At 39.6% G+C, this 20,027-nt stretch overlaps 1 protein-coding gene across 1 annotated transcript; it reads left to right on the forward strand.

Moving 5' to 3' along the window:
• Positions 1-3,198: 3,198 nt before the first annotated feature.
• On the forward strand, positions 3,199-17,391 carry cnot9 (CCR4-NOT transcription complex subunit 9). The gene is made up of 8 exons (XM_079664161.1): positions 3,199-3,590; positions 4,202-4,387; positions 4,566-4,681; positions 11,109-11,218; positions 11,330-11,439; positions 14,480-14,578; positions 15,692-15,783; positions 17,025-17,391. Exons 1-8 carry the CDS (start codon positions 3,573-3,575, stop codon positions 17,191-17,193), a joined length of 900 nt encoding a protein of 299 aa, XP_079520287.1. The 5' UTR covers positions 3,199-3,572; the 3' UTR covers positions 17,194-17,391.
• Positions 17,392-20,027: the final 2,636 nt, after the last annotated feature.

The following is a 20,027-nucleotide window of genomic DNA, read 5'->3' on the forward strand; positions in this document are numbered from 1 at the left end:
ACAAATGGCAGCTCAGGACAAAGCATGTGAATTAAATGATAACTTGATCAATCAAGTAGCAATTACATTGTATTTATACGCTTGTACAACCTGTAACTACACCATTGATATTATCCCCGACTTACTGTGCTCATTTCAATTTGAGAAGTTGTTGGAAAGTTTGAGAAACTGTGTGTACGTGTCCAAAAATAAAGACCACACCACTCAAATTAAATTCTGAATACAAATATATAAATAATAAAAAGGTTATTTTTTAAGAAATTGGCGCTAGATACACTCAGAGAAGATCAGTGCAGTTTTCTTAGACTTACCCATTTTCTTTAAGAACAAAGCGAGAATCAAAATGTAAGCTGAGACTACACAGTATCAGCAGCAGAAGGAACAGGACAAACTTCCTCAGAATGAAATGCAACAGGACAAACTCTTTTCAATGTGGCATCTAATCCGGCCATTCTTTATCTAAGGCTGAGTTAAGGTCAAACTGAAACAATACTTAGTATTCTCTTTTGTAGTCAAGTTTTGTGCATGGCTTTTTTACAGTGGCAAAACAAAGTTTACAGTATAGAAACCTATTGAGTAAGATTGCAATTGATTTGAATTGCTTCAAAATATTGACTTCAATCACCATAAAACAAAACATTTAGTCAGAACAAAAAAGCAGAAAAACCTCTGCAACTGAAATCTGATGTATTATGACGATTAGCCCATGGGAGTCTACAAAGCAAATAACTGCCATTAAGTGTGCGTGTTGTGCTTAGAAGTAACGACAGAAAAAAGCAGAAGCAGAAGCTCAAAATAAGAAATGAATAGATCAGTGAGGGGCCCTGGTTTTCTTTGAACAAAGAAAAATGAGCAGTGGTGTAATTACCTGGCTTTCCAGTCTTCAGTTTGTCCAAAAATTCTTTAGTCTTCTGAAGCAAAGTTGGAGGAATCTTATCCAGGACGATGACACTGTTGTCCTTCAAAGTCAGCATGATACGGTTCAGGTTCTGGCTAACGGTCTTCAAGTTCTGGTTTAGCTAAGAAAACAATACAAGATACGTTGGTTGTAGTTTTATTCAATTAGTATGTTTTCCAATTAATAATAACTGTATACTTTAAGAGCCCATTAGTGTTATGCTGATTAAGTAATTTACATGGTTTTATCCATGCATTTAACGGTTTACTTAAATCGTGTTTTTTCCTCCGAGCCATTTGTTTACTTTAAATTTCTCATCCAAAAGTAGCATTTTTCACAGTGTATTTAGATCTCTATTGCAGCACTTATTAGCCAGACAAAAACTAATAAACTAAGTCATGTTTTGGTTCACTTATGTGCAAGTGTTCTCCTTTATGACTGTCATTTCTTAAAATGTATAAGTCCTTCCCCATGACTGTCAAAAGTCCATACTAAAATATATCTCTAAATGTTGGTGGGAATTATTATGTATATGTGGGAAATATAGTGTTTGTATTGTGTTCCTAACTTAAATTGTACCTTCCATTTCTGGACATTTTACAGTATTGCTGATGCAAACGTTAAAAACATTGAGATTGACAAAGTAAATAACGGCAGAGTTAAGGAACAGGCAGAGAGTAAGGTGGTATGTTATTGTTTGCTATACAAGCTTCTCTTCAACAGCTGCCATATCAACTGTTTTTCCAAAGTCTTTTGATAAGTGGTTGAAGGGAGATTAATCTATTACTGCTCTGATGACATTTCTACAAATGAGACAGATGTCTGGATAGCGCTGTATCTCAAAATATAACATTGAAACATTTAAGAAAGGGTACTCCTTCAGAATCTAACGTTATGTTTAAGTCATTTGCAGTTGTCATTTTTGAATAAACACCCAGAACAGAGTTTGAATAATACCTGGAAATTTTTGGAGGCTCCACCACAGTTAAATCTTAGACATAGGTTGATTTTGTTGTCCTTTTCCAGAATCTCAAAAGTTCCCTCTTTCCATCTGGTGGTGCCCAGATCAAGGCTGGTAAGGCGGATCTTAACACTGGCGCCACCGCTGGAGAGTTTGGGCACTATGGTTGACATGGCTTACTAGTATCCAGTTGGTGCACTTTGGAGGTTTGGACTTGTAACCAAACAAATCCTAAAACAAGAAGGAAATCTAATTAAATTAGTTTATTAAAAACCACATTGTGTCATATATTACCCATCTCACAGTTCATGTTTATATAGAATGGATTATTAAAGGGACATGTTTTAACCATCTTGCCACCATAAACCCGTTATTATTCCATCCATTTCTTTAAAAAAGGAGGCAAGAACTCAATGATAAACCATACCTGATTTATATACATCTTAAGCACTTTTATTGCACCTGTTGTTAAAAAACTTGTGTTACGTATACATATGTTCATCAGCTAATAAACTATTTATAATGCATCCAAGCTAGCCCGCTATGGCCAACGTTGTACAACTGAGCGCTTGTTGAAAGTCACAACAAACTTAAGTCGACCACAAGACACATACCGTTAGCACAACAGCTCATATTAACACAGATGATAAACTCACGGCAAATATTTAACTCACAGGGGTGAATGTCTCACAAAGTGGGAAAACTTAAGCCACTTATGTTAGCTGGCTAGCGGTTTCAGTAAGAGTCAATGCAGCCTTGTATGCATTAGCCTTCAAACTAGCCCAGCAAAGCGAAGATGCACGACACTGCGACCGGCGCTCATTACTATTTTCTTGGTTGACATAATTATTACAATAATAAACGTCATACAATTGAGCTACCGGACAAAGTTACAAAGAAGCACCTAGGGTGACATTACAGCCAGGCCGAATGTCTGGGATGTAGCGGTCGTCCCCCCATCTATAGAAGCTGAATGGATGGGGGAGGCCAACATTAGCTAGTTGGCTAGCAGGCTAGCGGGAACTAGCTAACTGGCTAATTTGCTTGATTTTAATTTGGGGATGAAAACAGGGTCACCCTTTGGTTAAACCTGCGCAGTTCGTTACCTGTCGGTTATGTGTTTTCTTCTAGAAACTTTTATCTCACGGTATCGTTGTCGTAGGTCCTCCGAGAGCAGAACGTTTGTTTTGCCGGCATTCACCTGCTCCCAGTATGTATGTTGTTGACAGTGGACCCGCACACAACGCCTCGCAACACTGCGCGATGATGGCGGGAATGTGAACATTTACAACGGAAATGATAACCGAGAGTGCGTCCGATCCGGTCCGACTGAGCTCTCGCGATATCTTAATTATATGTATTTAGGTTGCCACCATTGCTCGCAAAAAAAAACTCGCCATTGGATTATGTTTATTGTACAATAACGTTCAAACTTGAACTCTCGAGGCTGGTTTCTATCAAGAATGATCAAACATATTAACGTTTTGTTACCGCAATGAAGTTACGTTGCTTGTAACGTTGATGTGCGCGCGGAACTACCGGATTCCATTTGTCAAGACGTTGACGCTAGCAGCTAGCTTGGGCTAGCTGCCCTTACTTTGTGTTAATTACATCAAATTTGTTTCATTGCTGCCACATTAGTTTGGCAATACACAACACGTTAGCTGAAGCAGTAGTTTAACAACACGGTTGGACCACAAAGAGCTTCAGAGAATGCTGGCCACGGGAGCTGTGAGTATCTAATTTCATTATAACGTTACAGAAAGATATCAACCGTCTCAACACTCATCCCCCTTTTGTTATTGGGCTTTGATTGTTAATAGCATCTTGACAAATAATTTCTGACATTATTTTACATACACATTGTGTTTACAATCTTTACACTGAGTAAAATATGTGCATTCATTCTAAGACTCCATTTGTGTATGGTTAACGTTACACCGTTTCAGCCATTGCAGATATTCTAGATGGCTTATATTTATTTATCTGTATTTCCCCAAAATCAGTCTGACAAATTGAGTATATTTAAAAATATAGCGATCACAACCAGAGCAGAAAATAAAGGTTTGTGGCTTTGAACAATGTTTGGCTGCAAAGTTTGCAATAACATCTCAGCAAAACTTCCCAATAAACACTCACAAAATCAGACACATTTTAATATATTTTCATAGCAATAATGTGATGCCTTATTGTGAATGGGCCCACATATATTATACATATATGATGTGTTGTAGTAAGTGTCTTTACTAATGGTATCACATTGATACACAGTATGTTTCCAAGGCTTAATTCATTTGTCGATGATAGATGCACTTGCTGAATATCTACCCTTCCCCTTACAGGCTGTAACTAACGTCACAGCCCTGGCCCAGGTAGACCGGGAGAAGATCTACCAATGGATCAATGAGTTGTCCAGTCCAGAAACCAGAGAAAATGCCTTGCTGGAGCTTAGCAAGAAGCGAGAGTCTGTGCCAGACCTGGCACCGATGCTCTGGCACTCCTGTGGCACTATTGCTGCCCTGCTGCAGGTATGAACCATATCCCAACCCAAGCTGTAGTATCTCTTCAGTCACTACACCTGTATGTAAATGTCCCCTCTGTGGGGCAAATAAAGGTATTCTGATTCTGATGTTCATTATATCTGCTGTTGTGTGGCCTTGATGAAAAACTGATTTTGTACCTCGTCTTTTTCTTTCTCTTCATTAGGAAATAGTGAACATCTATCCATCTATAAACCCACCTACGCTTACAGCTCACCAGTCCAACAGGGTGTGCAATGCCCTGGCACTTCTGCAGTGTGTTGCCTCACACCCCGAGACAAGGTAATGGGAAGCTAATTCGATTAAAAATTGCTGTTTTACTTTTTTGTAACTCATTTATTTATTTTAATGCTGATGAAGACGGGAAGCTTCCCTTTCCCACTGGAGAAAAAATAACCCACTAACCTATGGCGTCTGTCTTCATTGGATATCAATCAATCAATCAATCAATCTAATATACTTTCCCTAGGGGAAAATCAGGTTAAAGGTAACAATCTGCCTTTATTCCTGGGAGACTTGACTCTGCGGTAGTCACAATATGTTTTGTCTGTAGCGGACCTATTCATCTTCCAATATGATGCTATCTGGCGCACGGTGATATAACAACAGGGGTTTGAACATTTTTTATAATTATCAAAGAACAACAAATTCTCAAAGCCACCTGACTCCAGAACAGTGTAGTTTTCTTTCGCTAATCGTTGTCATGAAAAAAACTTCATTTATGACTCAACAGAACTAAAACTCCTTAACAGTTTTTTATTTTTCAACAATCAATAACTCTGTCTTTGAACATTTAAAAAGAGACTAAATAAGTAACGGTAACAAAAAACAAACACGCATAACATGTGTTCACTCTTCACCTACTTCTGGTGCTGCTGGTGCAATTGTGATGTCTAAAGTGACACACCAGAGAAAAAGAGATACTCGCCTTCTGGCACAGGGAAAACGGTCTTTTTTCTATTTGAAGCGGGTTTTCCTGTGTTAAAGACGATGCATATATGCCCCACTATTATAGCGAAAAAAAGCTTTTGTAATGCTACTTAAACTATAGGACCGGGACATTTGGTTTAATACCTTGACACAATTTGCTCACAATTTTGGCAAACTCTTCAAATGTTTCTGCTATCATCTATAAGTGTCCTTGGGTACATGAAAAGCGCTACAAAAATGTAAGTAATTCATATTATTATACAGAACACTGTCAAACATTCACTGGCAAACAATTTCAGTGAGAGTTGAATGTTTAATATCAGGGTATAAATATTTAGTCTGGTGGCTGTTTTATCCAAGGTTATATTTCTTAGGCAGCTTAGTCTGCAAAGAGATTTTCTTTCAGAATTGTGTTTCAAAAGTTCAAACCTTTAGTGAAGACCTTATGTAGTCGTGGAAGACGGGTACGTCTTGATGGTTTATTTCAACTTAATCACAGTATCCAAAATCACCTGGGGCCTCATTTATAAGGCCTTGCGTAGGATTCACGTGGGAAGGTTGCTTACGTAGGACAAAGCAAATAAATACGCACAGACATTTTCCAATTTATAAAACACTGCATACCGGCGTAGGACGTGCGTGCGGAAATGACGACAGAACAGCTAAAAAAGACGTCTCACACTGTGTCAGATTTTGTTTCTTTTGGGAAGGTGGAAACAAATCACATTATTTGTTGGATGCAGTTTGAACCAGAGTAGCAGCATGCAGGTCGGATCGTCACCTAAATAAATAAGTGGTCCGAAAAAAGTTAATGACAAAATACACATAGCCTTCCTCAGGCAGTGTGTCTGTACCAGGGACAGGAGACCCCCCCCCCCATGCAGAGAAACTGTAAGAAAGTATCGGGGGATCCCTTTGGAGTGGAGTCAATTCATGTTTATTTTTTTATTTGGTGGTTTGTGTTCCAGCTGTCGATCAGCTGTGTGCAGCGTCTCCACTGCAGCCTGTGCGTCTCAACCCCCCCGCAGCAACTCTATATCCACCACTTAAATGAAATAAAACTAATGTGTTGTGTAATATCAGCTGCCAAATCTACCAAATATATGGTGTTCTTAGTTTCCATACTCCTGTGTTTTATGAGCGACTTCTCAAGTCTTAGCAAACGACATAAAACATGATTAAACGTGATAGTATATAAAACCATGCTCGTATCTACAACCTATAGAAAATCAAAACAGCCTCAGTTTAGACGTAATTCTGTCCTTCTGCATAGTTACCGCATCATTTATGAGAATACATGTCATAACATTAAGACAACATATTCGAGCTGGTTTTCAATAACATATCCGTATTTATTTATTTCTCCAAAAAATGTTTTTGCGTGCACTGAGGAGTCTCAAACAGGCATTTGTTAAATCATTTTAAGATTGGCTTCAATCCATTTTTGAGAATTAATTCTTCATATATGATACATGAGGTAACATTTTGTCTATGGTATTATTTCACATATTTCTCTCCATTCTTCCTTCTGCCAACAAAGTCATAGTTTCTCGTCTCTCCCGTTTTTTTACGTGCGCACGGGTCAGAGTTTGCGTGGAGGACCGCACATTTTCCCGCCAAGTTTGTTTTTTATAAATCGCAAACATTGCTTAGAAACTGGCATACACCATCTTTTGAGCATACACACCGTTTATAAATGTGGCCCCAGGGCATCTTGACGGTCCACTACCGACTTGAAGACATTTCATTAATTAAAACAAATACACGACTAGACTTAACACAGTTCAACACGTTGTCACAATCACATGTTATCGCACGGTCAAAAACGATCCATGCATCCTACTGACTTTACGCCATTTAGACTCTTTGACATGCACAGTAGAGTCTGCTTGACTGCATACATCTCTGTCATAAACAATTAAAACCTTAACCTAAGCATAGTCCAAAAACATGATTTCATACTCAAATGAAATTCAGATGAAATTCAACTGTCTTGCCAATGGCTCTTATATTTAGTGGCTTTTAAACTTTTAAACTTAATGCCTCACAGCTAGGCCTGTCACGATAGTTGGACGATACTCTTTCCCGCAAATTATTGAGATAAACGATAATATTGTCGGCACCGTTGTAAGACCATTTTAGATCACTGACATAATAATAATTCAAGTACATCCTTTCCTTTCTCTCTCCCTTTCTCTCCATCGCTCAACCTCACTCCACCCTGTGTGCGCTCCTCAAGTTTGCCTACATGCTTGCCCAAGTTTGCACAGCGTTACAAATGTGCCACAAAACCAACCAATGGATGCAGCCTATAATATATATATATAGCATATAGAACAAACAATGGATGTATTTTATGAACATTTATCCATGCTGAAAGTAGATTTAGATGTGTTAGGAGTGAGATAGAGATTATTATCTAATATGTGCATCTGATGAAGCATTGCATGAAGTCATTTGATGATCAGAGGCTGTTGTTGGGGCTGCATAAACGTTTTTTTATTTTTGTTTTCTAGACAGACCATGCAGGCCTCAGAGTTAAACTTGGACCTGCGACCATAGTTTTATTGTATTTTGTTTTGAAAATCCACAGCGGAGGTTTGTGTCGTACTACATGCGGTGTATTTCGCATATCTCTCAGTAGCCAACAATCTGTGAGTCTGTTGGCTCGGACATAAACTCGTGTTTAAAATAATACTACATAATAAATGTAGTCTACATTTCATAATAAGAGATGTAAAACCGGAGAGGATTTTAAATCGCATTTGAACTAAATGCAATCTGTATTTGTATTGTTGATTTAATGTGTGAACGAGGCGATATAGAGAAGGTTAAGCTGTCATTATTAGGCTGTAATTTGTTATATACTGTTGGAATGGGTAAGCAGGCCTTTTGTTTTGGGATATTTGTGGAGTTAGGTGGTCCATGAATGTTTTTTATTGGTTAAGTGGTCCTTGGTATGAAAAAGTTTGAGAAACGCTGCGCTAGTGGATTGTCAAATTATACAGATGGCTAGTCCGCCCCTGAAAATGTCTATGCAAACGTTATTATTAATAATAATTTGGAAAAAATAATAATGAAAAAAATTAATCTTTTTATTTTTTTTATTTTGTAATCATCTCGCGACCCCCACTTTGGGAACCCCTGGCCTAGGGGGCCAGATCTGGGGAGGTGCTGCGCTGGTAACTCTGGGAGGGAAAAAACATTTTTGACCGTTGGCGCTCATCCAAATGTTCGGCCTTGATGTAACAACATTCATAATTAAGTAAATGTAACACCCTTTGCACCTCAGTTACACTTTTCCTTTGCCCTGTACGGTGGGCGCTGTTAGTGATGAAAGTGGCGGATGTTGGCTTATCAGGCACCCGCAGCTCACAGCCAAAGTGCGAGCGTGGTAGCGAGCAAGGGAGAGGGTGCACCGGTATCGGTGCTGTTGTTATTAGAATCTGGTGCTAGCTGCGCTAACGGATATAAGAAGTAGATGTTTCTATAACCAGGGTGGAGGAGAGCTCTCCTGTCAGACTGAGAGGCTCAGTGAGGTAAAGGACTGAGTGTTTAGATAGTTCACTTTAGTCTAAGTTATCTCAGTGGGTCTCAAACGTTTTGACCACAAATTATGTAAACGCATATTTCCAAGGCACTCCTTTATAATTATTAGGATGAATAAAAACAGGTTTGAAATCATTCCAATGTATACTATAGGACAGTAAACCAAAAATATTGTTTAAAGTTGGAGAGATACAAAAATATGCATAAATAAATAAATGTTAACCGGGTAAAATAAGATATGAATGAACAACAAAAATAAAATAAGCTACATATATTTGTTATTGGTTATGGTAGGTTATTGGTTATGTTCACATACTTATTTTATTATTAAAATGGAAACCGATTTTTTTCATATGGGCGTTTTAGAGTTGTGCCCCCTAGATCAGGTCTCTAGTAATTGTGTGCTCAAAGTGCACCAGATTGAAGCATTTTACTGTAAAATGTTCAAAAATATATCTTCCCGGGGGGGCATACCCCCGGACCCCCCTAGAGGATGTGACGTCCACCCCCCAATTCAAACATGTTCATACAATACTGAATACATTTGAAGCCATTTTGACGTCTATTACCTATGTCAATAAGTTTCCGCGTTTGTAGTGTATTTGTTTTTTGTAGAGATTTTTCATTTATTCTTTAGATATAAAATGTCGCCTAAAATCTCGCCTAGGGCAGCAAATTGTCTAGAACCGGCCCTGGTACTAAGCCTCAAGAGCCTTTCTTGTGCTGACACATAGAAACAAATTGGCGGGGCGCACTTCGCACGCGCACACACTAAAAAATTCCACGCGCTCACATTATGCTGGGCCCATGTGCCTTAGCACCGCTGCTATGACTCTATCCTAGGGAAACACTGCCATATCCAAATCTGTAATTCAAAGATTTCGAGCAAGGAACATCAACATGTTTGCATTGTCGGGCAAATGCATCTTTGATTGTAAACTGTCGGGAAGGTGGGGGTGTCGTGGATATTTTAAACTCGTCAATACTGTAAAGATGTACAGTCAGTGAGAGTAATCAATAATAAACTGGTGAAAGCAGACGGCGTTGTCTTGTTGGTTATTTATTTGAAGCTTCAAAGGTAAAGGTCTCAAAGAGTATAGGATAGTCTGCAGGAGTGTGCACAATAGTCACAGAATAGCAAAGCTTATATTCAAGATAGGGCGGGCAGACAGAGTTCTGTGTAGCTAGGCGGAACGCCTCAGAAATCGGCTTTCACACGGATGTCTCATATCGCTATTAGACACCTGTTTCCTTGAGCTATAGAAAGTATAACGGTTATCAGAATATGGAAGTTCAAACTTTGTGTGAAGAGGAGTACGGTAGTTTCAACATAGTCTGCCAAATCGGCTCTGTGGCCATGAAGCGCTTGAGAATAATAACCCTCATTAGAGTATGCAGAGAAAACGGCACATATGAAGAAATGGTACAGTAGTGTTGGATAATTCTTTTAGAAGCATTTGGTTTTAGCCACCACAGGGGCTCGCGATCTCCAGCTGCCGTGGGAAAACGGAATGGGGTGGTTGTGTTTCAGGTGCAGTTTAAGGTTGGTCGTATTGCTAGCTTCTGTTGCTACCTTGTTTTAAACAAATGTGACACACCGCCCGGCTCATTCAAGTCCGTAGGTTCGCCTCGTTGATTTGGCTTGAATCCAAAATATTCCCACACCGGAGATGGTGTTAGGTTTTGCAACCACTTCCATTTAACTTCAAATTCCCCTCGAGTAAGTCACACATTGTCTCCTGCTTGTCTCTATATTATTCATTTGGCTGCTACACTGTTGCACACGGAGTGTCCTGACCTGGCTGTGTGTGAGCCCCGCCCCTCACAGCGCGCCTGGCCGGCAGCCTCAGTGTGCCTGGCCGGTAGAGTGGCCGGTCACATCTTTATGTAAACAAACACGCATGTAAACGCCAATTTTTCGAGGTCAGAAAAGTTATCGAATTTGTATTTATCGTACGATAAGTCAATTAATTGCTTATCGCGACAGGCCTACTCACAGCTGATGATTCTATCAGGCATGACTTTTGACTCATTTTAAATGTGTAGATGGAAGAGTATGTCTAACAACAAAGAACTTGGACTTTAATACATTTTCTTTGTGAAGATAATTGTTTGTAATGTCATTAAAATCCATAAGTTATTAAAGTGACCTTGTTGCTTCTGTGTGATATTTGCTGTGTGTTTGTCTGCTCACTTTGATTCAAATCCTTTTCCTTCTGTGTTCCTCCAGGTCAGCTTTTCTTGCTGCCCACATCCCTCTTTTCCTCTACCCTTTCCTGCACACTGTGAGCAAAACACGTCCGTTTGAGTATCTGCGACTCACCAGCCTCGGAGTCATAGGTAAACTCTACTCCTGCTCAAGTGTTTTTATTTCTTTATTTAAGATTGATTGAAAAAAAAAAAATGAAAAAAAACTGGTGTCACATCAAGCTGTCTGTGTGTTTTCCACAGGTGCCTTGGTGAAAACCGATGAACAAGAAGTGATAAACTTCCTCCTCACCACTGAAATCATCCCGCTGTGTCTCCGCATCATGGAGTCAGGGAGCGAGCTCTCCAAGACGGTACTGAACTCTTCCACTAACTTATCAGGCAGTCCTGTCTCACATTTGATTAAATCTGTGTCCAACCACAACATTTTCTCTATCAAATGCCAATATTTCATTTTTTATTTATGAAGACCAGTCACCTTTTCCAACCTGCTGCTTTTCATTACAAATGATTAAGTGCAGTAGTCTTTATTTTTATTTTTTTAGGGACAGGTGTTTAAGCCCCTGTCACACTGTCCAGAAATTGACACCCGATGGACACACGATTAAGGAAATGTTCAAATTCGGCTCTGATTCTAACAACATCGGGCCATTCGTGAGGGCATCTTAAAGGCCCAGTGAAGTGCATGTTTTTGCACCAAAATGAAATGGCAGTTTCATTCCTTACATATCATTGTGCCTGTTCATGGCTAAAATAATTTTTAATAATTCATAATTAATGAATTATTAATTTTGCCGTCTGAGCCTAACGGAAGTTGCAGACGATAGTGGCTGTGACGTCACAAGATGTACCCAGTTGCGATTGTAAACATGGCGGAGACTCTGGAAAGTGATACTAGTGTGAGAGAAATGATTGATTTGGACAGCTTTTCGGACAGGATAGATGAGGAAAGTGATCAATCTGGTGCACTTTGAGGGCAACATTAAGAGATTTATGGATACAGCTCTCAACACTCATATGAAACATATATTTCAATAATCAAAAAACATTGGAATGATTTCTTAACCTATTTTATACAACTAATATTACATAGATGGAAATATTTTGTTTACATAGATGACCAAACCCACTGAGATAACTTAGGCTACAGTTTACCTCCCTGAGCTGACGTTATCTCTCTCAGTCCCACAGGAGAGCACTCTCCCTCTCCTTATTGTTGAAACAGCTAATCTCCGTTAGCTCCGAGCTAGCACCAGATGCTAACAACAACCCTGTAACTCTCTCAGTCTCTCTTTCTCTCTCTCTCGAATCGACCAGTGGCCTTTATTTATCATGATCAATGAACGAATCTACGAAACAATGACCCCAGCCAGGCTCACCTTCATCTTTTGGGAACAGAAACATCGCCACTTCGGCAGACTTGACATTACTACAGCCAGCGGCAATGCATCGTTTCCCCTGTGTTTTTCATCCCTCTTTCTTCACTGTCGCCTCCATTGTCAGGTTTTCTCGATTGGAAATCACTTCCAGTCGACTCCGACACACTTTCCAGGAAAATACTAGCTCAAAAACGTTGAGAAATTCGACTTTGAAAAAGAGAAAAAACGAACGGTGGTGAATGTAAACAGTGCAGCGGCGTCCATCTCGTGATGTCACGCAGTAGATCGCAAGCCACGCCCACGAAGGCAAAGGTCGACTGCAGATTTCCCCGGAAAATTCAAAACTCGTCAAATTTGTTGCTATTCCAACATTTTTTGATATGGGTTCCAATGGACAATTTTGGTCATTACTATACGTATTAGCATAACAGATCATGCACAGGTGCACACTTCACTGGGCCTTTAAGCCATCGTATGACCGCCGTTGGAGTTTCTCAGGCTCCGGCAGCAACTTCGAGAGCGGTGGCAACATCTTTGGCATCACAAAGCATTGCCGAAGGACCTTGTGAAGGTTCATTTTCGTGTTGACTTCGTGTGTCCATTTCGCCCTTCGTAAGGCATTCGTGAGGGCATCTTAAGCCATCGTATGACCGCCGGTGGAATTTATCAGGCTCCGGCAGCAACTTCGGGAGCGGTGGCAAAATCTTTGGCATGCCAAAGATGGCTTAAGATGCCCTCACGAACGGCCCGGTGTTGCTACGATCAGAGCCGAATTTGAACATTTCCTTTATCGCGTGTCCATCTGGTTGTTTTATTGCACAACAAAATCATGTAAACATATTATGTAAATAACCCAATTTGTGTTCTGTGAAACTAAAAAGGATATAATATATTATTTTGAAGGCGAGGAAGTTGTTGTTGCTAAGGAAACAACATGACGGAGAAAACTTAATATCTTCTACATATAAAGACGGAGAAAGTAAAGAACAAAGTTGGAAAATATCAGTACAGTATCATAATACTTTAACATAATTGTTTGTGTTACTTTCTTTGCAGTTGTATGTCTTAAATGTAATGTAAATGTTGCCTTCGTGTGTGGTTCGGGGCCATCTTCGTGCGAAATTCACAATTCCATATTCGTGTGTCCATCGGGTGTCAATTTCGGGACAGTGTGACAGGGGCTTAATGGGCATAAGGTTTAAAAAGTTGACATTTCTGCCCATTAGACAGGCGGATAAAAAAAGGCTGTAGTGATGCATAAGCAGCGCAAACTGTTGAATAAGCAGGTGCCACAAGAATTTCTAAAGTTTAGCGGTTCAATTCCGCAATAAAGGTCTACCTCTCATACTTGATTCTTACTAAGATGCAAGTGGGTTTGCTATCCTGGCTCCAAAATGGTGGAATGAGCTCCCCATTGAAATCAGGACAGCAGATAGCTTGCACATCTTAAGGCGCAGACTGAAAACTCATCTCTTTCAACTCCACTTCGAGTGATAGAAAAGCACTTGTATACTAATAAAGGACTGGCTTTCCAAAGCCAGTTGAGTAGCACTTGAAATGTTTGGCTCTATGAAACCTGATGTACTTATATGATTCTGTTTTCTTCAAGGTTGTATCTTCCTGGTCGAATGCACTTATTGTAAGTCGCTTTGGATAAAAGCGTCAGCTAAATGTAATGTAAAGATACGTACGGGATAAGGTGCCTCCTGTCGGGATCCTGCTCACTGTCGGGCTTCTTTTCTCATTAATGACCAGTTCACTGCACATTATCCCGCTATTACTCACTAAATACTGTACATCAACAGTTTGACTCAAAAAGGATTATATTTATCTATAAATTCCTGTATTGCTTCCACAAAGAAAAAGTAGTCCTTGATACTGCATATCAACAGCTAGAACTGCAGCAACTATTTAAACACTGGAAGAGCCCATACTGTCTTCCCTTTAGGTTGTACTTTCTGGCCATCTTTTTCTGCTGATTGCTCTGTGTTTTTGACTTCATTTTGTTTTTCAGGTTGCTACTTTTATACTGCAGAAGATCCTGTTGGATGACACAGGACTGGCTTATATATGCCAGACATACGAACGTTTCTCACATGTGGCCATGATCCTTGTAAGTAGTCTTTGGGAAACCTACTGATGAGATTGACCTTCCAATTCTCTCTGCAAGGTGTGACACTTGTCAATATTGTATATTAATTAATGCTGTCAAAATTATTGCGTTAACGGCGGTAATTCATCTTTTGAATTAATTGCATTAAAATATTTAACGCATGTGCAGAATGGCCCGCCCCACACATCCCACCAGTGGCAGCGCAAGGGTATGGCTGGGGTAGGCTACACCCATACCAAGCAATGGCTTAGCCCCACCATGAAAAATGATGTTAAAGTAAGCAAAATAAAGTCCGCCAACTCGCGCAGAGAATTGCACAGACAGCCGTTAGTAAGATTGATTTCAGTAGCCACTTGTCTGGAAATACCGAAGACCAGAAACGGTTTTGAAAACTTTTGTCACGTAGTGATCGTCTTCTCATTAGAACATCTTTGATAATGTCTTCTGGCCAATCAGAATCAAAATAACGACGTGGTGTTGTTGCAGGAAGTCCCGACGGAGAATACTTTTGCTGTAGTACAGGGGTGCACATAACTGGTACGCAGTTTATGTGCGTAATCTGAAATGCGTACCGTCACTTGTGTCACAAAGCGCATTTGCCTACCAACGTACTTGTGAAGCTTTTCCAGAAGGTGGTTAGATCACCGGACGACAGTCGGTCTCCGTGTGCACAGACAAGGCTGCTGTTAAAATCGGTCTGTACAACGGAATTGTGCCAAAACTACGCCAACCGGCTGCGGAGAGAGACTTCCCCCCCCCCCCTTCACTGGAGAACTGCGCTAAAACAGCTGATCACAAAGTTCACACTCTGTGGTCACGAAGTACTCCACTAGCCACGGTTTGATGATTGATAGGTGTGTGGGCTGTCTTTCATTTTGACACACAGAAAAATGTTATAATAAACATACATACTGGATGTTAAATGGATATATCCGCCTTCTTTCATTTATCTTTCCATTCCCACAACAATAAACATAAAGAAATGGCATATTTTGGACATAGTTCGAATGGTGATTAATCATGATTAATACATTTTTAAGCTGTGATTAATCTGATTAAAAATTGTAATCGTTTGACAGCCCTAATATTAATATTTCATGTTCTTCTTTGCAGGGCAAAATGGTTCTCCAGCTCTCTAAGGAGCCCTCCGCACGCCTGCTGAAGCACGTTGTCCGCTGCTACCTTCGCCTCTCAGACAATCTCAGGTAAAGCAGTGTTTTACAGATGTACAGTCTTGGGTCACCTTTTTAAAATGTGGCTCTTGATTGCATGGAGATTTGTATAAAGACATGACCAGTCCCTCCCCACTCTGGAGACAGGGTTGAGAATAGAACAGAACATGTGACCATCAGTACTTGCCACTAGGAGGAGCCATTACACAAATGTGTGCGCTGACTGTCCGTTTAATGCAGGAGCCAGAACGTAATGTTTGCACACATATTTGTATTGGATAAAGGTAAGGAAATACATTAACTGCTATTATGACAATTACATTTTCTTTGAATTTCTTAAAAATAGGTGGTGGCATCCTTACAAATGCTAAAATAAGCGTCATTTCTTATTTTTAAAATCATATACACATATCATTTTGCTGTTTTTAGTTGCTGGTAGTACTAATAAAGCAATTGTATGGTTTTGAACTGTACCATTATCTTTATCCAAGACATTTCATAAGATATTTTTACTATTGGAACATCACTTTCCTGCTAAGGAATTCAGAAATATCTTGGTCCGGCACTGAACCTTGTGGAACCCCATGTGGTCAAATCAGATTTGTCATTTTTGGTTTAAAAATGTTTAACAATCCACAGTATGCTACCCTTAATTTGATGTGAAGGGCCCTATAGTGTATTCTTTATTTTGTATTGCTGTGGATTTTGCTTTGCTTGCAGCTCTTCTCCACCGTATATGACAGACAGCATGGGATTCTGCTTGTCCTGCGGGAAAGCTCTGCAGATCTTTTTTAAATCTACCAATACTTTGTCTACCCACCAGATATCAAATACAGCACGTTATAGCTATAATGCATATCAGGAAAGCATATTGTAGAATGGTTGTTCTCGTAACATATATTAGTCCGTGATGATTATCAGGAGAACCTTTATAAATAGCAGAAACGTATCTGAGGTGTATGTAATCTTGCTATAATATGATGTTAAAAGTACAAAAGTATTGGCATCAACATCTTCCTAAAGTATCATAAGTAAAAGTACTTAGAATAGAAGTATAAAGTAGCATAAAGTGAAAATAATCAGTTCAGACAGGAAGGAACTCAAGCATGATTTACTTCAAAGTTATGCTTCAGTACAGTTTTTGAGGCAATGTACTTGTGACTTTCCACCACGGCCTCTCGCTTTGGTGCCACCAAGTGGAGAAGCTGTTTTTTCTTACGGTAAGCGGTTGCTTACAGAAGTGTACATTATTTTCTGCTGTGTTTGTTCCTCAGAGCCAGAGAGGCCCTGCGTCAGTGTCTGCCCGACCAGCTGAAGGACAGCACCTTCGCCCAGGTTCTGAAGGACGACACCACCACCAAGCGCTGGCTGGCTCAGCTGGTGAAGAACCTGCAGGAGGGCCAGGTTACCGACGCCAGAGGCATCCCACTGGCCCCCCAGTGATGAGGAACAAAGTGTGTGTGTTTACTGCTTACACAGACTCATCCCTCTCTAGATTTTGTAATTTTTGCCAAAGTGGCACTCAGACTGTCTGCAAAGGGAAGGACATAATAGAGGAATGTTTGCTTTTGGATAGATCATTTACACCTTTATTTTCTGCCAGTATGTCACTTCCACACAATAAAAATCTGTTTTTTAAGAGCTTGTCTGATCGCAGATTTTTAAGGCCAATACTGATAACTGATATTTTCTAATAAATTCAATCCAGTAATAATATGTTGACTTTTAATTGTTTATTAGTTTAATTTTTGGGGCAAAATCCAAAAGGAAAACATTTCTAAATGAGTTATTTTTCTAAACATTGAAGGAATTTTTTTAACAGTAAATTTCACAAAAAATTATAATGAACTATAACTAACAACGTAAAAATCCATTAAAGTAAATTAGAAAAAACAAATATGTGCTACATGTACATTTAAAATGCATCCTTTATACATTTACTGCTGATATTGCTGTATTATTGCATTATCAGCAGTGTTGGGCAAGTTACTTTTAAAAAGTAACTAGTAATAGTTATAGTTACTGCTCTCAAAAAAGTAACTAGTTACTTTATTATTTACTAAATTATAAAAGTAACAATTGACTTAACTTTAAAATAATAACAATAAAAATACAAGTTTTTGTGTTGTTCTGTGGCACAGTAAGAGAAAATACAACTCCCCATCATTGTAGCAATTCTCATTATGAAATGTAGTGGAACAATAAAACACAAAAGATATGTTTAGACATTTTGACAGGCATCTTTATTGTAGCCTCAACAATCAAGTTATAAGTAGTATAGTGCAATATGAAATAAAACAACTACACTCTTGGCAGTGAGTGTACACATTAACAACAACTACACTATTTTGGCAGTGGAACAATTAAACAAGAACTACACTCTTTTGGCCGTAACAATTAAATAAATAAACTGTCAGACTGACACTAAAGACAAACAAAACTATTTTCAGCCTCACACATTAATTTTCGTTAATCGTTAATGTCAGATATGTACCAAGTAAATACATTTGTTCCTGCTCAAGGTTAGATTCAACTTTATTGTTATTGCACATATTACAGGTACTGAGACAACGAAATGCAGTTTTGCTTCCAACCAGGAGTGCAACAAGCAGTGAAAAGTAATGTACACAATCTACAGAATAAAATATAGAATGAATTGAATGATGAATAAACAGTGAAGGGTATGAATACACTAGATATACACAGCAGCCTGTGAGCAGTATGAACAGTGTGTATGAATATGCTAAGATATATAAAGTATGAAAACGGTAAGCAGTGCAAGTATAGTATAACATATATTAATTTCATGATGATAAACAATTATGAAAAAGGCTAATGGAGGGGGCGACGTAAAACTGACACAAAACAACAACAAACTTTTGCCGAGCCAATTGGAGAGTTTCATCACCAGCACGTGGTAAAAACCACCAATGAGCGCTCAGCTCGAGATACCAGCGAGTCGTTTCCCATCAAGCATTTCGCTTCCGCAGCCCGTGGAGAGGAACTGCACCGCCGCGCCTCGCTCTCAAGGCTGCGGGCGTCTTTGTCCCGCGAGATTTTTCAACGTCTTATGTAGGCGAGCCTCCAGAGCAAGTTGGACAAAATAGGCTTGTTTGAGACGCGTTGCGGCTCGCCTCGAAAGTAGACGAGAATAGCCGATTGCAGCCGGGGGAGGTCTCAAAAAGCTCGCCTGAAGTCGGACAGCTCCGAGTCGCGTCTATCGGGTTATGGCTAGAAAGGATCCGTCTAATGTAAATATGACGTCACGTTCTCGTTCTAACTCTCGTTGTAATTGGAGCGGCTCGGCTGTAATCGGAAAGGGTCGGGGTGGGCGGGACGCGGGAAGATCGCGGGAACATCGAGAAGAGACGTCGTTCTAACTCTCGTTGTAATCAGAGCAGTGGTAACCACTCAAAGTCCTCAAGAGATAGGAAACGACAGCAGTGTGGGACCTTATTGCGGGAAATTACTGAGCACACATACCACCTACAGGATGAGACGTTCATGTGTACAATGATATCAAGACTAAATGATCTTTTGGAGGACGTAAAGTAACACACCCCACATGACAGTAGTCTTCCTCTCACCTTCACGCCCCCCCAAACACAAAAGGCAGAAGAGGACCATAACACCTCTCAGTACCAGCCATCGTAGACACCCTTTTTCAGGCCGGGTGGCTCATAAAGCTGAGGTCATGAGATCCAACTACAGAGTGGACAGCTTGAACAAGATTTTAAAAGCTAAGTCCCCAGAGTCTAATGCGGGAGGAGCAGGCAGGGGTACGAAGAGGAGGATAGATGCTTTAGGTCAGGGGTGCCCACACTTTTTTGGCTGGTGAGCTACTTTTGAAATGACCAGCTAACCGAGGTCTACCAACCAAAAATAAAATCCCAAATTGCAAGGGTTGCTGAATAACACGTTTTATTTTTACATGGGATAACTACAATAGGGCTGCAACAAACGACTAATTTGATTATCGATTAATCTATAGATTAATGAAACGATTAATCGACTATTCGGACTACTGCTGTGTGCCTTGCACAATTTCTCAAACGCTCTTATTTAGCCATCAACTTTTAGATTTAGTTTGAGGTTGTTTTAGGCATGTGGAAACTAACAATGAAGACAATAAAGATGAATACTTGATTCAAAAATACATATATTATTAAATTAACTGAACAAATTGTGAACAAAATTAACATTGCTTTTTATTTGAATTAAATAAATAATATTTCACATCAAAAGAAACAACAATGTTTTAACAAATCGTATTAAAT

This window comes from Notothenia rossii, assembly GCF_949606895.1.
Source record: "Notothenia rossii genome assembly, chromosome: 2".
Taxonomy (NCBI): Eukaryota; Metazoa; Chordata; class Actinopteri; order Perciformes; family Nototheniidae; genus Notothenia; species Notothenia rossii.